We start from the raw sequence: 22,983 nt of genomic DNA on the forward strand, positions 1-22,983 counted from the left end.
TGCCACCAGCCACTCCTTGAGCTGCTGCAAATGGCTGTTGAGAGCATTACAGTATTCCCCGGTAAGAGGAATACCAAGAGATAAAAAAATACCTTGGAAGATATTTTCACAGAATTACTTTTTACTAGGACTCTTATCAGAAAAATAGCACATATTTTCATCTCAAGGCACTAAATCTGAGAGATGAGATTTTATCTCCAGCTCTTTCAAGTTCAGTAAAAACGTTTCTGTAATGATGTTTGGAAATTATTTATTTTATATGAACTTTGTAGCACCCCTAAAACAAATCATATCTTCTCCAGATTGCTTACTTCCAATACTTCTTCACAAGTTGGTGACATTACAGTAAGACAAAAGTATGCTCACGTTTCCCAACATGCTTAAAACTGTGTTAGGGGACATTTCAGTTACGGATGTGTCAGATAAGGGAAAATACTGACAGCATTTCTGAGTGAAAGGTACATCCAGCATAAGTGTAGCAGGGGAAACTTTGTTGGTACTCAAGTGTCACCTTCATGTTCAGCCAGAAGGGCTGAACACCGAAGCCAGGTCAGGAAGAACTTTGACAGGCTGAAGGAATGATTATGTTACCTTAAGTTTAGCATGAACTGGAGTGAAATTTAGATATGAACTGGATGCCAAAGAACAATCATAACTGCAACTATCACTGCCAGTACAAAACCTGCTGTCCTGGCAATGAAGTGAGAGAACTCCCAAATTCAGCAGAGTCCTGACAAAGGCTATGTCTGTCCACTGGCCTCCAGCACTGATTACAAAGCTTGTCTTTCCTTTTCATCCAATTAATCTTTCAAACATCACAATGAGATTCAATCTTTTCCCACACTGACAACACTGAAAAATATAAGTAATAAAATCTAGGTAGTTCACTCTCTCAAAGGGAGAAGAATCTGCCAACTCATATAAAATCAGCATTTCAGAAGTGGAACATGAATTCCCATGCTACTCATCTGAAATGAAATACCCACAGGCTGTAAGAAATGCACACTCTTGATCTTAAAATATAGACAGAAGTATCCATCAGTATGGCAAAAGTATTGAGGAGTAGTCAGGTAAAATGAGGGAATACTATAATAATTTCTTGCATTTGTTTCAATTTTTAGAAGTCTGTCTTAAAAAAAGAAAAAAAAATCAAACCCTAAAAAGTTCCCTGCAGTTTTAATTCCTGCTCTTCAATGCCCAACTGTGTCTTTTTTATAGACAGAGAAAATGGCTGTACCAAATGTTCTCCCTTCTTCTGCGTTTGCTGATAGAAATAATTTCTGTCAATAAGTGTGAGTCGACTGTACAACACATCTATTTTTCACAAATTTTTTAAAAGGTTCTTTTCATGTCAGCTAGAAGATTTCTTTTTTAGGAATCTACGAAGTTAACAAAGTGAGATCCACTAAATTAAAGTGACAAAATAGATGGGTTATCTCAGTAATTGTTCTGTTCCCACTGTTTAGTTGCAAAGTATGCAAAAAATTCTGTCTTAAAAAGGAAATCCAGAGCACTCCAAACAAAAAAAGAAGTCATAACGAAAGGCTAAAGTGACATTTAGAGTTGCAATGCTTTATTTCTGTCATTGCAGTAACTCTCTTTATGTGCCATTAAAACCTTCTTGGAATATAACACTTTCGCAGTTGCTTCTGAGTATCTTTCGGTCATTTCTCTAACACAGCTTGTACAAATTAAAGCTGAAATTTTCTAAGCAGTATCAATAAGTGAGGAGATCATCATCAGCCATTGTCAGTGGGATCTTTTGAATATTGCACCCATACTACTTATTTTGATTAGGAGCTGTAAGTCCTCTATTTCACATAGGCCTCTTGAGAGGCCTCCATCTTAGGCTCAAATGAAGGAAGAATATCCTTAAGATGGATGGTAAAATGTACACTGCTAATCTATGCCTAAAACTCAGTTTAGGTACCCCTTGGTTGACAGTCTAGAGACAGGAGATATTAATAACATTTTTTTCTGTAACTACCATGAACATATCTATTGGTTTACATAACAATAATCTGTCAATGGTCAATTATGCTGACAATGTACCATTTGAAGTTAGATGAGATTAATTCTGCCCAGAAACTCCACATATCATCTGTGGAAATTACCTAACCTTAAATATTACATAGTGTGGATTTCATGTCCTCCCAGAAGGTTTATACTCCCTGTTCTCACCATGTGTAAGTCCACAATCCATCCCCCACCTCAAGAAGGCATATGCTACCAAGTCAATTGATACTTCCTCCTTGAGTAATTAATAGTTACACCTGACTAAAATACTGTGTGGATACCTTACCTATTGCTCAGAAAGACGTTTTTGTTGTGACTGTTTCTATCACAATAACCAGTCTTTAAATTTACAGCTCATCACTGGCCCTTGCTACTTGATTGTTCAGTGTCCTGCAATTCAATTCTTTGCTTGTTATTCTTGCACTACTTTTTAGTCAGTATTCTGGCCTCACTTTAGCCCTTTAGTCCCTGGAGTCTCATAACTCTTAGCTACACCAAGAGACTGTGGCTGTCATTAGTCAGTGTCAACAAGACTATATTGTTTTGAGTAAAGGTTGGTGCCTATACTTATAATGGATGTTACACACAATTAACCTAAATATATGATGCCCATTTACCAGCTTTTTATCTTTATGTCTAACCATTTGTAACCAGGAAAATGAGGAATTATAAGACCTTCAGTTACAGGAGGAAAAAAAGTGAAGTTTCTATGTCTATAGCTCCAGCCTTCTCTACATTTAAAGCACTCCCCCTTCTATTCAAGCATGGCAACAATACTTAAGGTAAGTCAGATTACACAATTCATTTACTTGCAGGTCTTAGCAGACAGATTTATAAAAACAAACAAACTAGAACAACAACAAAACTAATACACATAAACTTTCACTTTATGGACATCTTTGTCTTCACATTCTCTCTGCTTGTTGTAATAGAAGAATGTATTGTCCCTTCTCTGAAGCTTCTTAATGAATCCAGTTTCTGGCCAACACTCTACCTACAAATAGAACAAAAAGGATATAAATTCACCTGAACACGCTCGCATTAAACCAGGTTTTTGCATTATCTTGCAAGGAATATAGGGTATACTTCCATGGGAAAACATCAGTTGCATCTAAATACTGCTTTTCTGTTAATTTGCTGAATTTTTAAAGACAGATAAAGAACGAAGTGTCAGAAACCAGTTTTCAGGTTTACTATAAAGAGTTATGTGACCCAGAAAGTCTAGGAATGGATATCCAAGGATATTTGATGGACAAATTTAAAATCGGACTGGTAAAAGCTTTTAAAATACCTTGTCCAGGAATATAACATTGATGCTATTCAGTTATTGAGTAACCTGGGAGGCTGAAAGGTTCCATTTCTGTAAGACTGACATATACTTAAAGGTTTCTTCCTGACCTTGAAAAACATGCTTCTTCATGAAAATAAAGTCAGCTGTATCTATCACAGCAGGATCGGTCCTGCACGAAACAAACCAGCACTCCCCTGGTGCTCTTCAGTGTTGCACAGTGTGAAGCTTTAAACTAAAGGCTTGAGCACTTGCATGTTCAACAGCTTTATGGCTTTAGTAGCTCTTTGCAGCTTCAACACCTGTGAACTGCTTCTGATCAAACTGAATCTCATTTCTCTTCCAGACAGGGCTGACAACAGGATGTCAAACTAGAGCCTTCTCTAATTGGAGAGTCCCAGAAGTGGTTTCATCACTTACCTTATTGCTTAAAGGCATACAGCTGTGTTACTTGCATTGTCTGTCTAAACATAACAGCCTTAATCTTCATTTTGCCTACATTATAATTGCATCATTAGTAGCAGCTGCATTATAGAAACCTAATATAGGGTAAACAAGACATTTCAGAATGTGTTTGAAAGAGAATCACTGCCAGGCCCTGGCAGGTTGGAACAGAACACATGCTCATTTTACAATGAGTCTGTGGTGTTCTTTAATGTTCCTCAGGGTTTAATTGCCAATGGTTGTGCCCTGACATAAATCTTAAATGCACAGATCCTACCACTCTAATTACAGGATTTCCTTCTGCAGTTATTGGAATTTACACCACAGCCTCTGCAGTGGTAACTGAGCCCACAACAAAATAATAAACTGTACCTTACGCACACCAATGTTTTGCTGTGTTGTGAGGAGTAGTGTGTGAGGATTAACTGGATGAGGAGTGACTTTCTCAGGAACATTCTGCTCTTTCTTATGTGCAGAGGAGTTTAAGATCTTTTAAAAGTCAATTTTTCATACTGTATTTGCTGTTTTGGAAGACAAATTACAGACCTCTGATAAAGATGGTGTGCTTGCTGTATTAACCTCTTGGTCGTTATTTTGAACCTCAAGTAGCTACCAAATGCCTGGCCATTACTCAATAGCTCAATGGCCAATACTCAGAGGAGCAAGTCCTTGGTGTTGACAAAAGCCTGTATCACAGCTGCTTTTACCACAGCTGGCATCAAATATTTCCATTGTGGAAATATTCCACTTCCAGTAGAGGTCAAGTTTTGAGTGTGCACGAAGTCTGTGCTGCCACATGATCCAACTGCTGAAGCTGGTGATAGTGACCCAGGACTGACTCCTTGGACAACAAACAAGTCTCCCATCAAAGACATTGACAGACTAATGGGGAAACTTCAGAGAACTCACTTTGAAATATTGCCTTCCTCAATGCTGAATTATTCCTTTTAGTTATCAGCTACATCTATTCAAAGAAATCTGTGATGCTTCTAAATGCATAAGAGAGGGGGAACAAAAACAGCTCAAGAATTCAATTCAGACCTGTGAGGAAAAACACTGTATAAGAACCCAGCCTAAATGAAAGGAAATAAGCAGCACCTCCATTTTTATTTAAGCATTTAACATGGGACAGAATTTTAAAGTAATAACCCTTGCAAAGTCCTAAATCTTACCACATCAACTTGTTTTACTTGTTTATATTCCACCTCATCTCTGTATCCAGCTTGCTGGAATCTGTATAAATTCTCTACATCATCTGACCATGTTTTGGCACGATGCATAGATTTTGGTTTGATGTCAGCTTTAGCCACGACTCCAGGAACTTCAGACTTCTTCCTGAAATTAGATTTTTAAAAATTAAATAGAGAAGACAGAAGTAGGTGATTTTGATGGGGATATACAGAAATGGGTAAAACGAAATTTTAAAATAAGGGAATTACAGACCTCAAAGACTGAGTTAAAAAAAAAAAAAAGTGATAAGCAGTTGGAATCAAATTAAATACACTATTTGATCTCAAACCCAACTTACCTATACCTCAATATACACCCTGTCTTAATCTACTAAAAGTTAATTGTGCATATTGATGCATTAAAAAAAATAGCAATTTTTAAATTTCACATCTTTGCAGTTGCTGTCCTTTTGGGATAGAGAGTTTTTCTGTTTTTTGATTTCTTCCTCCTGGAGTGACACCAAACTGAGAGACACAGAATGAAGATCTGGGCTGTTTCTGAAGAACAGCAAACACTCAGGATGGGAGAGGAAGAGAAAGGAGAAATGCATGGCCAGTCACACGGCCACAGTGCAGATGAGAGACAAGAGGTCTTGAGAGAGAAACCAGATAGAGACAAAGCACACAACCTACTAAAATTCACCCTCTTCTACCCTTGCCCAGTCAAAACCTGCATTGACTGCCACTGACTTCCTCCTCACATAAAACACATTTGTTCAGTTTGCTGAGAAATAGTAAATAGATTAATCAGCTGCTAAACCTGAACAGAGCAGAACTGGGACAAGAGGAAACTTAAACTGTAAAAAAAAAAAAACCAACAACAAAACCAAAACCCAAACAACCTCCCCCCAAAAAACCAAACAAACCAAAAACTATTGCAACAAAAAAAGCAATAATGAAAAGTTGCAAACAAGGTAAACTCACTAGGGAAACATCTCAACTTTATTTAAAAAAAATAAGAATCACTTGACTTCTACCTTATATCTAAATTTTACTGCATTTGCTTGAATGTATCTTATTCTGCTACTAAAACAGAACTTCTGTTGCATCTGCAAGCAAAGTACACACAACACTGTCATGGCTAGCAGGTATGATCAGAGATGGTGACATTACAAAACTAGGAAAGGGCTCAAGCTTCAGCTCCATAATTAGGAAGGCATCTTCAAGGAATGAGAGACAGATTCTGAGAGGGAGAACACAGCCTCCCTCCTTGTGAGTAGTATGCTGCCTCCAAACCCTGCACACAGAGTAAAATTTCCTTACTTAGCCAGTTCCTATTTCAACTGAGAGCTTGAGAAGTTGAATGCTGAAATCTTATCAAATGCACGAATGGCACTGGTCTGCTAGAAAAGCAGAAATTAGAAAAAAACCTCACAACACAGCATACAAATCTACAGGGAAATTACATGAAAAATTGTTGTTACCATCGTATGAAACCAGCAGAATTCTGCATCTCTGTCATCTGACTGTATGAGAGTCATCAGCAAACAAAGAAAGGGCCTTTCATCTCTTAGAGAATAAACTTTAATAAAGATCAATAAAAATATGCACAAGGGCTCTTTTCTGGCAACAGTAAACTATTTCTTGCAGTTCAGCACTCCAAGCATTCTTTTACCAGGCTCTGCATCATTTTGCAATTGAAAGCAACCATTTACTAAAATCAAAACGTAGTTTTCCCACCCAGTTCTGAGGTGTCACATACAAATTAACAGGATAAGCATATCCTGTTTAACATACCCCTATTCTAAATCTTTAGGGTAGTCTTGAGATATCCATCTCAACATAATTTTTTTTCTCCTGTGCTGCAAAGGGCTCTTTTGTAGCCATCACAGAATTTTTTTCAAGCCCTGCATGTGCTCATCAGTGTTTGATGAGAACTGTTGTCAGTCAGTATTGACCTTAGACAGTCAGTATGATTAACAATAACATTAGATCTTAATAAATTACAAACTGTGATGAATTTAAGGGTGTTGTGATAACTTACATGTTACTACTGTTATGTACTTCTTGAGAGGATATGCTGGATTCACCTAATGAACGTGCTTCTTCAAGACATCCAGATAGGTCTGCTGCTTCCTGAGTCACCATTAATTCAGGGTGCCTGGCTACAGGCTTTCCTGCTCAAAAAACAGATATAAAGGTCATATATTGAAAGTTCCAGCTTGGTGACTTCAAATAACAAAAGCACCATCCTGATATTGGGCTGCAATTTAAAAATTTGTACTCTTTGTCTATTTTAGTGTGTCCAAGTTCCATGCACAGAGCTGTTTTCATTGCACCAGAGCAGGAGACAGCTGTACTCCAGCCAGGAATTCAGGAACGAGACAAAAGACAACAGACAGATAAAGGAAAATGAAAGAATTCAAGAGAGCGACAAGAAAATACTCAGCGTAATACCAGTAGTTTTCATTTAAAGAAAATTGTTGAACAGTGAAGTGGACTTTATTAAGATGAGAGTGTTTGCCTACTCTTCATTTAGGGTAAGTAGTGAGATTTCATATATCTCTGTTTTGGCTTTAGGAACACATTTACTAATTTAATCATAACACAATTACTGTGGAATCCTGACTAGCCTGGGCTGGCATATAGTGGTTTCCTTAACAGTTACATAAGGGTTTGTGGGAGGAGAGTGTCTGCTCCTTAAGGGCATCTGCTCAAGGGCCATTTTAAGTGCAGTAAGGGATTAGAGGAAAGGGAGGAAGCCATAAAACAAAGAACATATGGGGACTCAGACCTGAGCAGTAAATGAGGGATGTGGTGATGAGAACCAAACCTGGTCAGTCACATCAATTGATGGAGCATGAGAGGAGTGCGAGAATGTTTATTCCAGTAAGGTTCTCTGATCGGAGCCCCTTGTCAACTGGGAAATTAGGGAAAACGGGGGAAAACAGAAACAAAATATAAAGAGACAAGGACCTGACAAAAAAAGAAAGACCATGACAAGAAACAAACCTCACCACTCGCACTGGTGGATGGGCTATCAAGAAACTATATACAGGCACCAGGAAGAGTAGCCTGGACTTTGCACTGACAAGACTGTGAACCAGGGGGACCCAGACTTGGAGAGGTGGGGGAATCCATGGAGCTGTACAGACCTGTGAGGAATGCATGCCTGGCTGAGCCCCATGCCTGATCAGCACAGACTGTCCTACCCTATTGTATCTTCTTAAATCTTAAGCATCTCTGTGCATAATCTCATTTTGTATCCCATATATGTGTGTGATAAAGGACAAAGTGCCAGCTGCTGGTGAGACCTGTGCATGAGTGAACACTGGTGCCAGCTCCTGGAGTCAGACTGGGGGCAAGGGCACCTCTGGCCTATGATGTCAGCTGCTGGTGCAGGTGGGGGACTTTAACTTCCAGCCACTGGAGCAGGAACAGGATGTGTCTGAAAAATGAGCTGCTGTTGTGAGTGAGGGGCTCCATGTCAACATATGGAGCAGGGCTGTGGGTCACAGCTTGTGTGCCTGGTGCTGGATACTGGGGAGAAGCGTCGTCTGTATCTTCACCAGCTTTGGTAATCCTAGGGCACACACCCATGTTTATCAGCAAATTTTAAGCTGAAGGGTAGGGGCACCTTGGGTCCAGGACAGGGGGCCCTGCAGCATCTTCAGCCCAGGCAGGAGCCCCACGTTCCCATACAGGAGAGGCTCTGGACCAGAGCAGCAGGAAGAGATGGCTGTGTTTCTTACATCACTTACCACGAGTCAGCAAACACAGGGCCTGTTTAGGGTCCCAGAAAAATCACTAAGAGATTTCACAGAATCCTAGAATGGTTTGGGTTGGAAGGGACCTTAAAGACCTTCTCATTCCAAACCCCCAGCCATTGGCAGGGACACCTCTCGCTGGATCAGGTTGCTCCAAGCCCTGTCCAACCTGTCCTTGAACCTTTCCAGGGATGAGGCTGCCACAACTTCCCTGAGAAGCCTTTTCCAGCATCTCACCGCCCTCTTTGTAAAAAAATTTCTTGCTAATATCTAACCTAAGCTTCCCCTCTTCCATAGAATCATAGAATGAGCCAGGTTGGAAAAGACCTCAGAGACCATCAAGTCCAACCCTTGATCCAACACCGCCGTGGTTCCCAGACCATGGCACTAAGTGCCACATCCAGTCTCATCTTAAAACCCTCCAGGGATGGCGAATCCACCACTTCCTTGGGCAGCCCATTCCAATGCCTGATTACCCTCTCTGTAAAGAATTTTTTCCTAATATCTAACCTAAACCTCCCCTGGTAGAGCTTAAGACCATGCCTTCTTGTCTTGCTGATAGCTGTCTGGGAGAAGAGATCAACCCCCACCTGGCTACAACCTCCTTTCAGGGAGTTGTAGAGAGTGAGGAGGTCTCCCCTGAGCCTTCTCTTCTCCAGGATGAACAGCCCCAGCTCCCTCAGCCTCTCCTCATAGGACTTGTGTTCGAGCCCCTTCACCAGCCTTGTTGCTCTTCTCTGGACCTGCTTCAGCACCCCAATATCCTTCCTGAACGGAGGGGCCCAGAACTGGGCAGAATCTACAAGACAGCTCCTCGTACGCGCCGAGGTGCGGAGGCTGACGTCTCGTCCCGATGTGACAACCCTGCGCTTCTCGCACAGCCACCCGCCCACCCAGCCCTTAAGAGGGCCCACCTCGCTTCGAGGGCCGCAAGCCAGGGGGTCTCCTCCCAAGCGAGGCAGGGCGGGGCGGAGCAGCGGCCGAGGCGCGATGGCAGCGGCGCCTCTCAGGGCAGCTCCCCCCAACCCCGCCCAGGGCCCCTTCACGCGGGTCCCCCCTCACGACGCCAACGGTCGCCAGGCAACCGCCCGCCATGGCCGCTTTAAAAGGGCCGTGCCCGCCTCTGATAGGTCGGTGGGGGGCGGGGTGGCGTCGCGATTGGCTGGGGGCCCGGGGTGAAGGCGGAAGCGCGCGGCACCGGCACCGGCGGCGGCCATGAGCCGGTTCGGGGGTCGCATGCGGGAGTACCCGTCTCTGTCTATCGACCGCTTCGACCACCACAACCTGCGCGCCCGCGCCTTCTTCCTGTCGCACTGCCACAAGGGTGAGCGGCCGCGAGGGGCTGGGAGCGTCCCCGGGTGCACCCCACCTCCCCTACACCCCAGTGACCGCCGTGCCTCTCTCTCTCCCCCCAGATCACATGAAGGGGCTGCGGGCGCCCGCCCTGAAGTGCAGGCTGGAGGGCAGGTACGGCGGCTGCTGAGGGGGGACGGGACCGGCAGCGCTGAGGGGGAGGCGGCTGGTGCGCAGCAAAGCGTGGGCAAAACAGCTTGAGGAGCTGCCGAGGGTTATAAGTCACAGCAAGGACACCTCCCTGTAGACCAGGATGCTCCAAGCTCCGTTCAACCTGGCCTTAAACACTCCCAGGGATGGGGCAGCCACAGCTTCTCTGGGCGAGCTATGTCAGTGTGTAATCCACCTCCCTTTTATCTACCTAAGCTTTCAATTTAAAGTCATTCTCCTCTATCCTTGTACGATGTCCCTCTCCATCATTCTTATAAGCCCCATTTAAGTATCGAATGGTGGCAATATTGAAGACTCCCCAGAACCCTCTCTTCTCTGTGCTGAACAACACCAACTCTCTCAGCCTATCTCCATAGGAGAGGTGATCCAGGCCTTGGATCATTTCTGTGGCCTCCTCTGGACCTACTCCAACAGGTCCCTGTCCTTCTCGTGCTGGGGACCCCAGAGCTGGACGCAGCACTCCAAGGGGGGTCTCACAAGGGCAGAGCAGAGAGAGAGAATCATCTCCTTTGACCTGCTGGTGATGCAGCCCAGGATGCAGTTGACTTTCTGGGCTGTGAGTGCACATTGCAGGCTCATGTTCATTTTTTCATCCAGTGGGACCCCCAAGATCTTCTCCACAGGGCTGCTCTTGATCTATTCATACCCCAGTCTGTATTAATGCTGAGATTATCCAAACTCAGGTGCACTTGGCCTTGTGGAACTTCATGAGGATCTCTGCTGTTACTCCCTGGAAGTGCACACTGACTGTGCTGTCTGCACTTGTGCTGTGAAGAAGGCCAGCGAGTTGAGGGAGACAGTTATTCTACTCTGGCCAGCACTTGTGAGACTTCTTTTTGGAGTATTTAGTCCAGTCCTAGGCTCCTCTGGACAAAAAAACCACCCCGACAGGTGTTTGGAGCAGGATCACCACACTGTTCTGGGGCAGGAGTGTGTGATGTGTGAGGAGAGGCTGAGAGCTGGGTGTCTGCAGCCGTGGGAGTAGGAGTCAGCTGTGTGTCACTGTTTGCAGGTAGGGATAGAGAAGATGGAGCCAGACTCTTCTTGGAGGTGCATGACGAAAGGGCAAGGGACACCTTTTTCACCACGAGGGTGGTCAAACATGGGAATGGGCCCAGGGAGGTTGTGGGATAGCTCCCTGGCACTTTTCATTTACTAGAGTAGATGTTGCCTCTCCTCAGATGCAAGCAGAGAATCTCTTTTTGCTCGCCGGGTCTCTGCACTGTGCAGAAGATTAATAGGGAGTATTCTGAGTTCTGCTGAATGCTGACTACCCCAAACACCTGTTCCAGGGGTGTGGGTATAGAAACAGAAACCTGTACATATGACCACTTCATTTGTGTATACAAAAATCCATGCAGACATGGGCACACAGAGGTAATTTTGGGTTTGCTGTGCTGAAGAAAAGCCTGCAGGCTTCCTGCTCTGCAGGTCTCTTCACATGAGAGAGTGTTCTGAGCACAGGTTTTGATGTGCTGGGTGCCCGCTGCTGATGTGTCGTTAGATTGTTCCTTGCCTCTACTTTAAAACACACTTCTCTCTGCTTTTTGTCTCCTCACAGTTTGAAAGTTAAACTATACTGCTCACCAGTAACTAAGGAATTGCTGTTGTCTAACTGGAAATACAAGTTTTGGGAAAATCATATTGTGAGTTTGTGTTTATTTTTAAATTAACGTTTTCCAAGCAGTGATTCTAGGAAAGAAGAAGCTTCTGCTCCTCAGAAATGCCTAAATGTTGGTGTCGATACAATGTTTCAGGTCTTAAGTATTTCCAACAATGTGTCTTTTCTACCGCTTGCTGTGTGGGATTGGTTTATTGATGTTTAATTATTATTCCCTTCACATGACTTTTTCCTTTCCTCTCACCCTCAGCTTTACATGGCCATCATCTTTACACTGATCATTTGTATCTCTGTATTCATTTCCTTACCCGGCTCATGTGTTTTTGCTCCTGTCCTTAATTAATTTCTCTTTTGCTTAATTTAAAATCTCTTACTGCTTGGAGAATATATAACCTGTAGTTATATTATTTTCCTTTTGCTTTTTGGAAAATGGACTATCTCTAACATGAAAAAGTTTTAATGATGTAAAGTCACTGAAGAACTAAATCAGTTTACATGATTTCCACTGTTTGGAGCCAAACTTCAAGGGATCAGTGTCATGTACAGGTGTGACTTGTAGTTATTTCCTTCCCTTTGCAGACACAGGCAACATGAAATTGAACGTGGTTTTTTTACAGAAATAAAAATAATCACCTCTATACAAACACAGGAATCCATGCTCCCTGTGGTCTGTGGGCTCTCCTGGTAATAGGGGGCAGTGGGAAATGCTGTAGCACAGATCTGTCCCAGAAAGATGTCCTGATGTGCTCTAGGACTGGAATGTCTTGGGTCTTGCAGTCATCCAAAATAAGGCATATGATCCAGCCACAGAAAGAAGAGCTGTTGCTGTAATAAGTCCCACATGCTCTAACTTTTTTAGGTATGTACACCTTGGTTGAGGTATCTCCATTTCATTTTTAGACAACTTTTAGGAAACTTTTTTTCCCACTGGAAATGGAAATTCATGACTATGGGAAAATGACTTTGATTTTACAGGCTTAGCAAGAACCACAGTGAGTGCTAGAGATATATAGATAATGAATACCAGCCATAAACATGAAACACAATGTCCAGTAAATCCTATAATGCAATTAAACATTTTGTTACAGGTTGCACTGGAAGTTGAAACTCCAACTCAGATTTCTTTAGTAGATGAAACATCTGGTGAGGTAAGTTCCAGGAAAAAAAAGATTCATATATTAGTAATGGGCAGTAATGCTGTTTATATGAGTATGGGAAACACCCTACCTATAACATCCCAAGAGGATAAGCTATGTTTAAAATGCATGTTACCCTCCTCTCCTGGATGTTCAGCCAATGAATTCTGTTGCCCTGCTTTGTTCTTACAATCATAGCATTCTTTTGGTAATGCCTTTCCAGGGCATTACCAACTTACCTATTGCTCTTGTGATTTTTTTCACTTTGTATCTTCTGGCTTATTTTAATTAACAAGCTTTAAATGCAAAATGTTAAGGTCTAGTAGAGGATCTCCACACAAAGTGTATCCCAGGATGCCACTTTCGTGGTATTCGTGGATGCTTGGTAGATGGGAGGCTGCACGTGTCATGTGCTCACAGCCCAGAAAGCCAAATGTGTTCTGGGCTGCATCACAGGAACTGTGGGCAGCAGGTTGAGGGAGGGGGTTCTGCTTCTCTGCTCTACTCTGAGGAGACCCCACCTACAGTGCTGTGTCCAGCTCTGGAGTCCCCAATACAGGAAAGACATGGAACTGTTCGAGCAGGTCCAGAGGATGGCTACCAAAAAGGGGAAGGGCTACATCTGAGGAAAGGTTGAGAGTTGGGGTTGCTCAGCCTGGAGAAGAGAAGGCTCTGAGGAGACCTTTCAGTACGTTAAGGGGGCTTATAAGAAAAATGGGGACAGACTTTTTAGTAGGGCTTGTAGGGACAGAACAAGGGGTGATAGATTTACACTAAAAGAGAGTTGATTCAGACTAGATACAAGGAAGAAGTTTTTTACAATGAATATCGCGAGACACTGGAACAGGTTGCCCAGAGAGGTGGTGGATATCCCATCCCTGGAAACATTCAATTTTAGGATGGAAGAGACTGAGCAATCCAATCTAGTTGAAGATGTCCTTGCCTGGGGCAGGGGTGTTGGACTGGATGAACTTTAAAGGTTCCTTGCAGCCTAAACTATTCTGTGATTCTGTACTTGCTCACCAGGAACTAGGGAGTTAGGACTGTCTTATGTCCAACTTGCTTTATAGGCACCTTACAATACTTGGTCCTTGCCTCAGACATGACAGGATGCTCGTTGCTCTTTAGTGCTTGTTGCAATGTGAAGAGACTCTCTTGATTTAAATGCTAAATTCTTCAAGAGGCTGTGGAGAGTAATGTGTTACTTTCATTGTGCTGATAAAAGTACTGGTAGTACTTGCTACACTGTGTAAATAATGCTAACCCATCTCTTCCAGAAAGAAGATGTAGTGGTGACACTTCTGCCAGCTGGTCACTGTCCGGGTTCAGTCATGTATGTACTTTCAGTGCCCAAAATGTTTCTGCTGAGAGATTTGTCCTGTAGAGTTCTCACTGAGTACTGCTTTGGGTTGTGGTGTTGGTTTTTTTTTTTTTTTTTTTTCCAACTAGAAGAAGCTAATGAATTTAAAATTCTTACTTGGAGGAAATACTCTTGTGGCAGGGCCCACCACCTTTGATGAAGGTTGGAAAAACACAGTACTGTCTGGGATCTGTCCAGATGGAAGTTGTTACCTTGGTGGGGCAGATTACTTTTTCCCGTGGCTGAGTGATTTCAACTGTACTTAAAAATTACACACAAAACTGTTATTGAAAATAAATCCTCCATTTCTTGAGTATGACATTAAAAAGAAGGTGCTCAGCTCTAGATACAGCTGCCCAATAGATGCCTTTGGCTCCAACAGACAGCTGGGCCACCCTCATTGATTTTGTGAGGCTTTTGCCTTCAACTCTGGGCCAGACACAGGTTACTTTCCAGACATACTGTGTCTGATTTTTTTGTTTTATCTGAAATTACTGTAGAACCACGTTGAGCCCAGTGTTTCTATTACAGCATACGTAAGTCACGACGACTGCCCTAAGCAAGGTAACAAACCACCACCTGGCATTTAATGCTTTATTTTGCTGCATTTGACCCAGCTGTTGCTGTTTGCAGGTTTCTGTTTGAAGGTGAGAATGGCACTGTGCTGTACACAGGGGATTTCAGGCTTGCAAAGGGAGAAGCAGCCAGAATGGAGCTTTTGCATTCAGGGACCAGGTGAGCTATTTGTGGGATTTAGAAAGAATAAAAGATCATGTGGCATGGACAATTCAGGAATAATGTACTGGTTTTTTCCTCATTTTTTATTCTGGATTAACTATAATTGCAGTGCTGCAGTTACAAAACCCCTTTGATTTGTTCTTTGTAATAAAGAGGTAATAAAGATTTGCTTCCTTTTGAAAAGAGGAAGTGGTGTGTCTTAGTACTGTGATGCAATATTCCCTCTGGTATCACATTTCTCTCCTCCAGAGTAAAAGACATCCAGAGTGTGTATTTGGACACTACTTTTTGTGATCCCAAATTTTATCACATACCAAGCCGGGTAAGTCCAAATAAGCTGTAAGAGTCCTTAAAACTGCTGATTAATTAACCATCCCTTTTTTATGTAAGTCTTACAAGACAATGCCATTTTGCATTTCCAAATTGCAACACATAGAAAGTATCTTCAAAGATGATTCACAGCATTTTCTACACTTTTCAGGAGGAATGTTTAAATGGGATCTTGGAGTTAGTGCGAAGCTGGACCTCACTGTCCCGCTGTCATGTTGTGTGGCTGAACTGCAAAGCTGCTTATGGATATGAATATTTATTCGTAAACCTAAGTGAGGAACTCGGAATCAAGGTAATGTTTCTATGATTGTTGCTTTGGAACAGATCCTCAGTAATGATTGTGGCCAGTCACCAAGCTGGCAGTGGCTGTTCAGAGGGCTGCTGTGTGTTACAGATGTGCCTGCTTTCATTGACTGCCCTTAAGAAGCTGCAGTTGTGCTCAAAATGAGTTAACTAGTTGATTTCAGTCTGGAGCAGAATCACAGAATATGCTGAGTTGGAAGGGATCATTGGAAGAATCACTGAGTCTAGCCCTTAGCCCTGCACAGGACCATCCCCAAAAGTCACACCATGTGCCTGAAAGTATCATCCAAATGCTTCTCTAACTCTGACTGTCAGGCTTGGTGCTGTGACCACTTCCCTGGGGAGCCTGTTCCAGTTCCCAACCACCCTCTGGGTGAAGAACCTTTTTCTAATATCCAACCTAAACCTCCCCTGACACAACTTCAGGCCATTCCCTCCTGTCCTGTCACTGGTGACCACAGAGAAGACATCAGGATCTACCCTTCCTCTTCCCCTCACAAGGAAGTTGTAGATTGCAATGACATCTGTACTTTCCAAACAGAAGTTAATTCCCAGTTTTCAAGCTCAGCGTTTACCTCTCTCCCTTTTATCTTGTGAACGATAAAAGCCATTTAAATACAACATTAATAGTGAGCAGATATATTCTGACTTTCTGATTATATTCTTCCCTCCTCAGCATAAGAGATATGTTCTACTTCTTCTAGATGTCCAAGTTTTGGCTCACACGTCTCTGTTTGGACATTATTAGTAGGAGTAGTTTTTAAATGCCTCCTGGTATTTGGGGAGAGCAGAAGCACATCTGTACAGAAGCTTGAGCTGCAGCCTGGAAAACACACTGAGATAATGAAGAGTAAACTCTACCTTTCTCTAGGTGCACACAAACAAACCTGATATGTTCAGGAACATGCCAGAAATCCTGTGCCATCTTACTACAGACCGACACACTCAGATCCATGCCTGTCGACATCCTTGGGTGTGTATCATTCTGCAGAGCCTCTGCTAGCTTTACTGTGAAAGTGTGGCTATAGGTGCTGTGTTCTGGGCTTGTGCTAATGAAGACTGATGAAATGGTGGCTTAATGTAAAGAAGAGTGAGAACTTTAGTTAGCAGGTTGAAGTTTTTAAAAAAAAAAAAAAAAGAAAAAAGGGGAAAAATATATTAGCTTATGCTGGAAATAGTTTAATTGTATTTGAAACCTGAAAATTGTATTAAGTGAAGTAAAACAAGCAGCAGATTAGATCAGTCGGGTATTATCCATCTAAATGTGTCAAAAGCAGCTCAGATGATACCTGCTGCAGCCATGCACTGTGTGGTTGTAGCACATGGCCTTCCCTTTCCAGGATGTCTGTCAGGCTGGAGGCTCCAACTTGCAGGAGCTCAGGTGAAAGCAGAGATGGCACTTTGGGACATCTTTTTGGACAGTCTCTATGACTGATTTGCTTTGCCATCTGCACTAAGGAAGCAATGTGTGACAAAGAGTGTTTCAAGGGAGTTGGAAGTGAGAGGAGAACTTGGTCTGCCTAGATACTATGTTGCCTAATTTCTCAGGGGGGGAAAAAAGGGTCCCTATTGCATTTATTTTTATCTTGCATTGGGCAGGATGATGACTGCTTCCGAGGGAACAGACTGCCCTGTGGGCTGACTTGCCAAAATGGAACTCCTTTGCACATAATCAGCATCAAACCCTCCACTATATGGTTTGGGGAAAGGATCAAGAAAACCAATGTAATCGTGAGGTGAGCATTTGGGCCACACAGAAACCTGTTGTTTGAGAAACATATCTTGCCTGACACTTGTATACCTTATCTCAAAATGGACTTCAAGAGCAGGTTATGCTTGACTGTTGACTGAGTATGAAGAGCAGTTATCTAATTTTTGTGCCTCCTCTGTTTTTTAGGACTGGGGAAAGAACGTACAGAGCTTGTTTCTCTTTCCACTCTTCATACAGCGAGGTTCGTATACTTGTAGTTCTGAATATACAGTGATTAAGAAAACATAAAGGAGATTTGATTGTTCTGGAGTGAATGACATGACTTGACACAAAAAAAAAAATCTTGTCAATAATAAGACATAAGGGGATAAGAAGTCCTGATGCTGAAGATAGAGAAACTTGTTTTAGTATAGCCACAGAGTAGTATATTAAAGAAGGGCAGGATTACAAGCCTATTTTTTGTTCTCTGTTCTCAGCATATAGGTCAGAAGTTTGCTACCTGCCTTTGTATTTTAGATTATTGTGTAACTATGCAATGCTTAAAGCATGGAGTTTTGGTTTTCAATACATTGTTTATCTACTGTGACTCAGTTTTGGGTAGGTTTGCCTTCTATTTCCCTGCCCACACATGTAAACAGAATTTTCTCACATCCTATCTGCCTCTGCTACTCCTCTTTCTGTGTTAGGGAATAAAAGGAAATTGGTCGTGGCAGCATCCTCCCCAGAGGATTTAATGTGACTTGATGCAGTTCTAAAAACACTTCTCTCTCCTAAAAAACTGAAGCTGGATCAGTGCTAATAAGGAACCTGTAACAAAGCCTTGCCTCATACAAAATTGAGATTATTCAGAGCCCCAGGAAGACAGTCCTCTTTTTAAGGTCCTGTTTAAGTTTTAGTTTGCTCTACCATAAGGAATTTTAAATGGAGGTACTAGCATAGTACATACAACGTGACAGGTTTACTGGTGCAATATGGGGGGTAGTGTAACTGTAACACTCCTTCCTCCACATGCAAAAATAGATAGGCCCTGCTGTCTGTACAGATAGGAGTGTAATCTACAACCTACAAGTGTTTCCAGTGCTCAGCACTGACAAAGCCTCAGCTGGAGTGGATTGCTGCAAACTGAACACAATTTTTCAAGAAATTTACTGTCTGGAGAGCATCCAGAAGACAACAGAGTAAGGCTTGGAAAAACTGATGTGTTTGTCAAAATGGGCTTTTACAGGGGACTGAAGGGAGACTTTAGGCCAAGTCTCTGAGAAAGGGAATACCTAATCTGCACACGTAGGGACTTGAAGTCCAGTAAGAAAAACGCAGGTTTGAAAATATTGACAGCAGTAAGGACAGGGAAGTGCTGGATCACATTCCAAATCTGTCCAGCCTTTTTTTTCAGAGATAGTGATGGTCTGTAGAAGTTGATAATTGCAGTGAGGTGTTAGGTGAGGCTGAGTTTTCAGAATCCTTTCACACCTGTTTGTTGTTCCAGAGCTATCCACTTGGATAGAGTTTAGCTCATGGGTCGCATTGGTCTTTACGTGAGACCAGTGGTAGTACTTTTCTGTATGCTTGGATCAGTCCTGCCTTTAAGTGAAATTCTTAACTGTTGATGTAACTTATCAAATTGCTTCTTCTTCTCTGGAATTTAGATTAAGGATTTCCTGAGCTATATCTGTCCTGTGAATGTGTATCCCAACGTACTGCCACTGGGTGGGACAGAGGAGAAAGTAATGGAAATGTAAGTGACAAATGGCTGCTGGATGGAGGTGGTCCAAACTCTGTTCTTGTGAGGACAACTTCCCTCCTGAATCCTGGCCTCTCAGGAGGGGCACTGCCTTTTTCTTTACTGGTCTGATAATTCTTTTTTCTTTTTTTCCTCTATATTCAGTCCCACAAACTTGAGCTTTCTGAAGCACACTTGTATGCTGAGTTAAGTGTGAGAGTTTGTATTCCACACAAATCTATGTGTAGAGGCTTTCCTGCTGGTAAACTCTAGAAGCTGAATACACATTCATCTCACTGTGTTCTGTGACCCATTTCTATTTCACTGCAACTTCTCAGAAGTTTCTTTTAAAAAGGGTTTCTTTGAGGTCTTGAACACCTCCCCTCTGCATCAGAGGCCAGTTCTCTTCTGTGGCTGCAGGTGTTGGCAGCTTAGAAAGCAACCTCACAGAGCAAGAGAGCAATGGTGTCACTCAGTCTAAACACAACCAGGACTCCTTTTTCTGTTCCTTTTTTCTTTTCCTCTTTAATTAAGAAAGGAGACTTTATACTTGTCAGATATTGAATAAAACTGCAGTCAGATTTTGAACCCTCTCATCTTGTCTCACTAAGCAAGGAACTACAAGATAGTTTCCAAATGACCTACATGTTTTAAGGCAAACATGTTGAAATGACAGATCTCTACCTTTAAGCTGCTTAAGCTCACCAACTAATCAAAAGCTTTGACCTAGGTATTGCTGCCTTTGCTTTAACATTTTTGCTGCAGTGCCTGTGAAAGGCATGGAGCAGTGTATTTACATCAAGTTAAAAGTTTTACTTCTGCTCCTGAAAGTATCTGCTGTGTTCTAAACATAATTGCTTTTCTCATTCCTCTCAGATTAAAGCCATTATGCAGGTCATACAGGAGAAATATGGAACCCAGGTACAAGCCCTTAGGAACACTGAAGAGAGTCCACAAGAGAGAATTATCTGATACAGGTAAAGGTTCTGATGGTGCTACTGCACCTTAAGTGAGAGTCTGAGACTAAGCAGAGGTGCCAAAAGCCTCAGTGTTCACCATAGTCTGTCTTTGTGTTCAAAACAACAGTTGGAAAGGAAAAATATAAATTAACTTTGGATTTTAAGAGCACTAATTGTATAAAAACACACTCGTTTGCAGTCTTAAAATGTAGTTACTGCTCCACAGCCCTTTCAGTCTTTGGATAGGGTTCCTTCCCACAGTCTTGGACCAGCCCTAGGAAAGCTTGTTCTAACTGCCCCTCTGTGAGGCACTGAACTGGACAAGGCATGGCAAACACTGTCAATAACGTCCTACAGAGTCTCCAGCTGGGTTAAAGAACTTTTTCCTCAATTTATACTAAATGAATTTTTATTAAAACTTTGCTCTCAACAAGATTTTAGCAGAGATGTGAACTTTTCTTAGTGACTTTCTTTTTCTGTTCGTTTCCTGATAGATGAAGATGATCTCTTTGATTCAGAATTAACTTCTGCAAGGCCTAAGATTCCAAAACAGCAGACAGGTGAGAGCAGGCCATCCAGCACAGGACAGTCTGAAAATGCTGAAGGAAATATTAATGAGAGCACAGAAGGTTACAAAGCAACCACAACTTACACCTCCCTCCAGGTAGATTTTGTGGACTGTGAGGAATCAAATGATGATGATGATGATGATGATGAAAATGACGAAGAAGAATCTGAAAAAAATACAGTTCAAGTTCTTTCCCATGAGCCAGATGCCACTTCCACAACAAATTTCAGTGGAGTAACTAGTGACCAACAGGACCCTAATGCTGATGTCCCTCGCTGGGATGAATTCTTTATGTGTAATAAGTTAGAGGAAAGCTCTGAAAATGAGGACAACATCCCATCTTCGGCAGATGCTGGTGGGTCCCAGTCGCTCTTCAGCGACTCAGATGGAGTAAGTGACTCAACACACATCTCCTCCCAAAATTCTTCTCAGTCAACACACATATCAGAGCAGGGGAGCCAGGGCTGGGACAGCCAAATGGACACAGTGCTTATCACCTCCCAGGAACGAAGTGCCCTGGACTTCAGCAAAGGTGGGAGCAGAGCAGTTGTTCCTGTGCTGCAGGAGACTGCCGGGGGCAGTCAGCCAGAGAGTAGCAGGGGGAAGCCACCAGGGCAGAGCAGACCCTGTGTCTACGATGGCACCTGTGACTTGAAAAGCAAGGGCTGTGAGAAAGCTGCAGAGACTGGCACTGCTTGTGTTCAGGATGCGCTGGTGGAACTAAGTGACAGCTCGAGGACTCCTGACCTGGAGCTGAGGAGGGACTCCCAGAGCTCCTCTGACTTCGAAATTCCCTTGACTCCTGGTGCTGAAGTGCCTCAGCCAGATAAACTGCACCATTTATACGAGAAGCTTGCAGCAGGGGAAAACATACTCAGTGAGAAAAAAGTCTCCTGAGGACAGATATAACTGTGGTGATACCCAAAATGTTTATTAATACCCGAATTCTTTTTCTCTTTAATGCCAATTACTATAAGCAGCTATGCTGACCCATGCAATTTTTTTTTTTTTTTCAGAAATATCTTACTGTCAGAACTAGGAATTTGTAGCCTGTGTAACTTTATTGTTCCTTCTATGAAATACTGGAAATGAAGTATTTCTAGGAGGGACTGTAAAAGCATTCTACCTCCCGAGGTTCATTTCTCCAGGACTATAAGTAGACAAAAAGTGGACCAGACAAAAGTAAGCACAGAACACTAAATGAAATTTAGTGTTTATCATGAGCTCTAAGAGTTTGCCTTCGTAATGTGATCTCAGGTTTTAATAAAATACCACAGCTAACTGTGGGGAGGAACACATAGGAATGACCATGTAAACAAGGTAGTATTATCATTTTTATCACTATTTAATTAGTATTCACTGCAGTTATTTTTAAAAACAACTGCAGAACAGATTAGAGAATTACTGAGAATGTGAGGGGTTTTTAATTTGTTGTTAAATCAAATTGTTCAAGAAGTCTCTCTTTACACTGAGCAAGTGGTGTCATCTGATTTTTAACTCCTGAGTGAGGTATTGCACACTGTTGTCTATGCTTTAACTCCAACTCGTTGCATACAACTTGTCATCAGTTCCTCCATGTTTTGGTTTGTTCTGAATTGTTTTTCAGAAAAACTTTAAATCTTGTGGTTCCCAAGCCACCAGCCATGGCCTGCTCTGGCAACAGAAGGTAACCTGTTATCCCAGACAGGTGGTTGCATTACTTGAGGCTCCTGTACTACAAAATTTCACTTCCTCTGCAACATTCTGTAGACTTCACTGAATTCTTTTTCAAATCAAGACAATATATTCTCTATAAATGTGTGCCATCATAACTCTTTCTGCCAAAATTCTTAGGTTCTACCATGGAAATGTAATTGAGGTTTTAGTTAAACTGCAGTGCCTATAAAATAAACCACAGAAGTCATCTGAAAATCCCTGAGGTTTCCTATCCATGTGGTCTTAAATGCCAAAGAATTAAACAGACCTTTAACACAAGATCTCTCCCTTCCAAGTGTGCCTTGAGTCTTTGTGTCATGTTTAGTGATATGTGAATGTTAAACCAGCCACCATTCTGACACTGGGAACAGGGGCAGGAGGGGACAAAGCATTGCTCTGATCTACATATGATTTTAAGGATATTCAAGATCCATATATTTCTTCACTGTCACCTTGTCCAGTGTTTGTGGGATTTGTTAATGTAATTTCCAAATGTGATTTATCAACTTTTGGATTTTTTTAGCAAGCCTGAATAGAACTGCTGTTATAACTACTTATGTGAATAAAGTCAGACAGAGCAGAACTTATTCTGTGGGCTTGTTTCATACCTGTACTATGCATGTAAGTTCAGGGC

General features: G+C 42.3%; 2 protein-coding genes across 8 annotated transcripts; one reads left to right on the forward strand and one right to left on the reverse strand.

The window, feature by feature from the left end:
- Window positions 1-1,551: 1,551 nt before the first annotated feature.
- MEIG1 (meiosis/spermiogenesis associated 1) lies at window positions 1,552-9,749 on the reverse strand. Its single transcript, XM_027639637.1, has 4 exons — window positions 9,599-9,749; window positions 6,962-7,094; window positions 4,921-5,083; window positions 1,552-3,010 (listed from the first exon to the last, which is right to left on the reverse strand). Exons 2-4 carry the CDS (start codon window positions 7,063-7,065, stop codon window positions 2,882-2,884), a joined length of 396 nt encoding a protein of 131 aa, XP_027495438.1. The 5' UTR covers window positions 7,066-7,094; window positions 9,599-9,749; the 3' UTR covers window positions 1,552-2,881.
- Window positions 9,750-9,842: 93 nt separating this feature from the next.
- Window positions 9,843-22,932, forward strand: DCLRE1C (DNA cross-link repair 1C). Of its 7 annotated transcripts, XM_027639633.1 has the most exons (15): window positions 10,100-10,151; window positions 11,058-11,220; window positions 11,770-11,854; window positions 12,447-12,688; window positions 12,918-12,977; window positions 14,243-14,298; window positions 14,959-15,060; window positions 15,313-15,385; window positions 15,545-15,685; window positions 16,568-16,669; window positions 17,296-17,432; window positions 17,594-17,648; window positions 19,054-19,142; window positions 20,004-20,104; window positions 20,581-22,932. In XM_027639633.1, coding segments are annotated over exons 6-15 (1,773 nt in total). In that variant the 5' UTR covers window positions 10,100-10,151; window positions 11,058-11,220; window positions 11,770-11,854; window positions 12,447-12,688; window positions 12,918-12,977; window positions 14,243-14,296; the 3' UTR covers window positions 21,552-22,932. The 7 variants fall into 7 exon arrangements, with proteins under 7 accessions (XP_027495430.1, XP_027495435.1, XP_027495434.1 ...); XM_027639629.1 differs by lacking the exons at window positions 11,058-11,220; window positions 12,447-12,688 and adding an exon at window positions 9,843-10,008; XM_027639631.1 differs by lacking the exon at window positions 12,447-12,688 and having other exon boundaries at window positions 11,770-12,375.
- The last annotated feature ends 51 nt before the right edge of the window (window positions 22,933-22,983 follow it).

Source organism: Corapipo altera, unplaced genomic scaffold (assembly GCF_003945725.1).
Source record: "Corapipo altera isolate COAL_440 unplaced genomic scaffold, ASM394572v1 1b, whole genome shotgun sequence".
NCBI classification, from domain to species: domain Eukaryota; kingdom Metazoa; phylum Chordata; class Aves; order Passeriformes; family Pipridae; genus Corapipo; species Corapipo altera.

Excerpts from the sequence above, each read along its gene's own strand:
- MEIG1 (XM_027639637.1), bottom strand. The coding sequence starts at position 7,065 with ATGGTGACTCAGGAAGCAGCAGACCTATCTGGATGTCTTGAAGAAGCA. Across the intron at positions 5,084-6,961 it reads GTACATAACAGTAGTAACAT|GAAGAAGTCTGAAGTTCCTG; the intron begins GTAAGTTATCAC and ends ATCTAATTTCAG. Across the intron at positions 3,011-4,920 it reads AAGTAAAACAAGTTGATGTG|GTAGAGTGTTGGCCAGAAAC; the intron begins GTAAGATTTAGG and ends TTCTATTTGTAG.
- DCLRE1C (XM_027639629.1), top strand. The coding sequence starts at position 9,900 with ATGAGCCGGTTCGGGGGTCGCATGCGGGAGTACCCGTCTCTGTCTATC. Across the intron at positions 11,855-12,917 it reads AGTTTTGGGAAAATCATATT|GTTGCACTGGAAGTTGAAAC; the intron begins GTGAGTTTGTGT and ends ATTTTGTTACAG. Across the intron at positions 17,649-19,053 it reads TCCACTCTTCATACAGCGAG|ATTAAGGATTTCCTGAGCTA; the intron begins GTTCGTATACTT and ends TCTGGAATTTAG.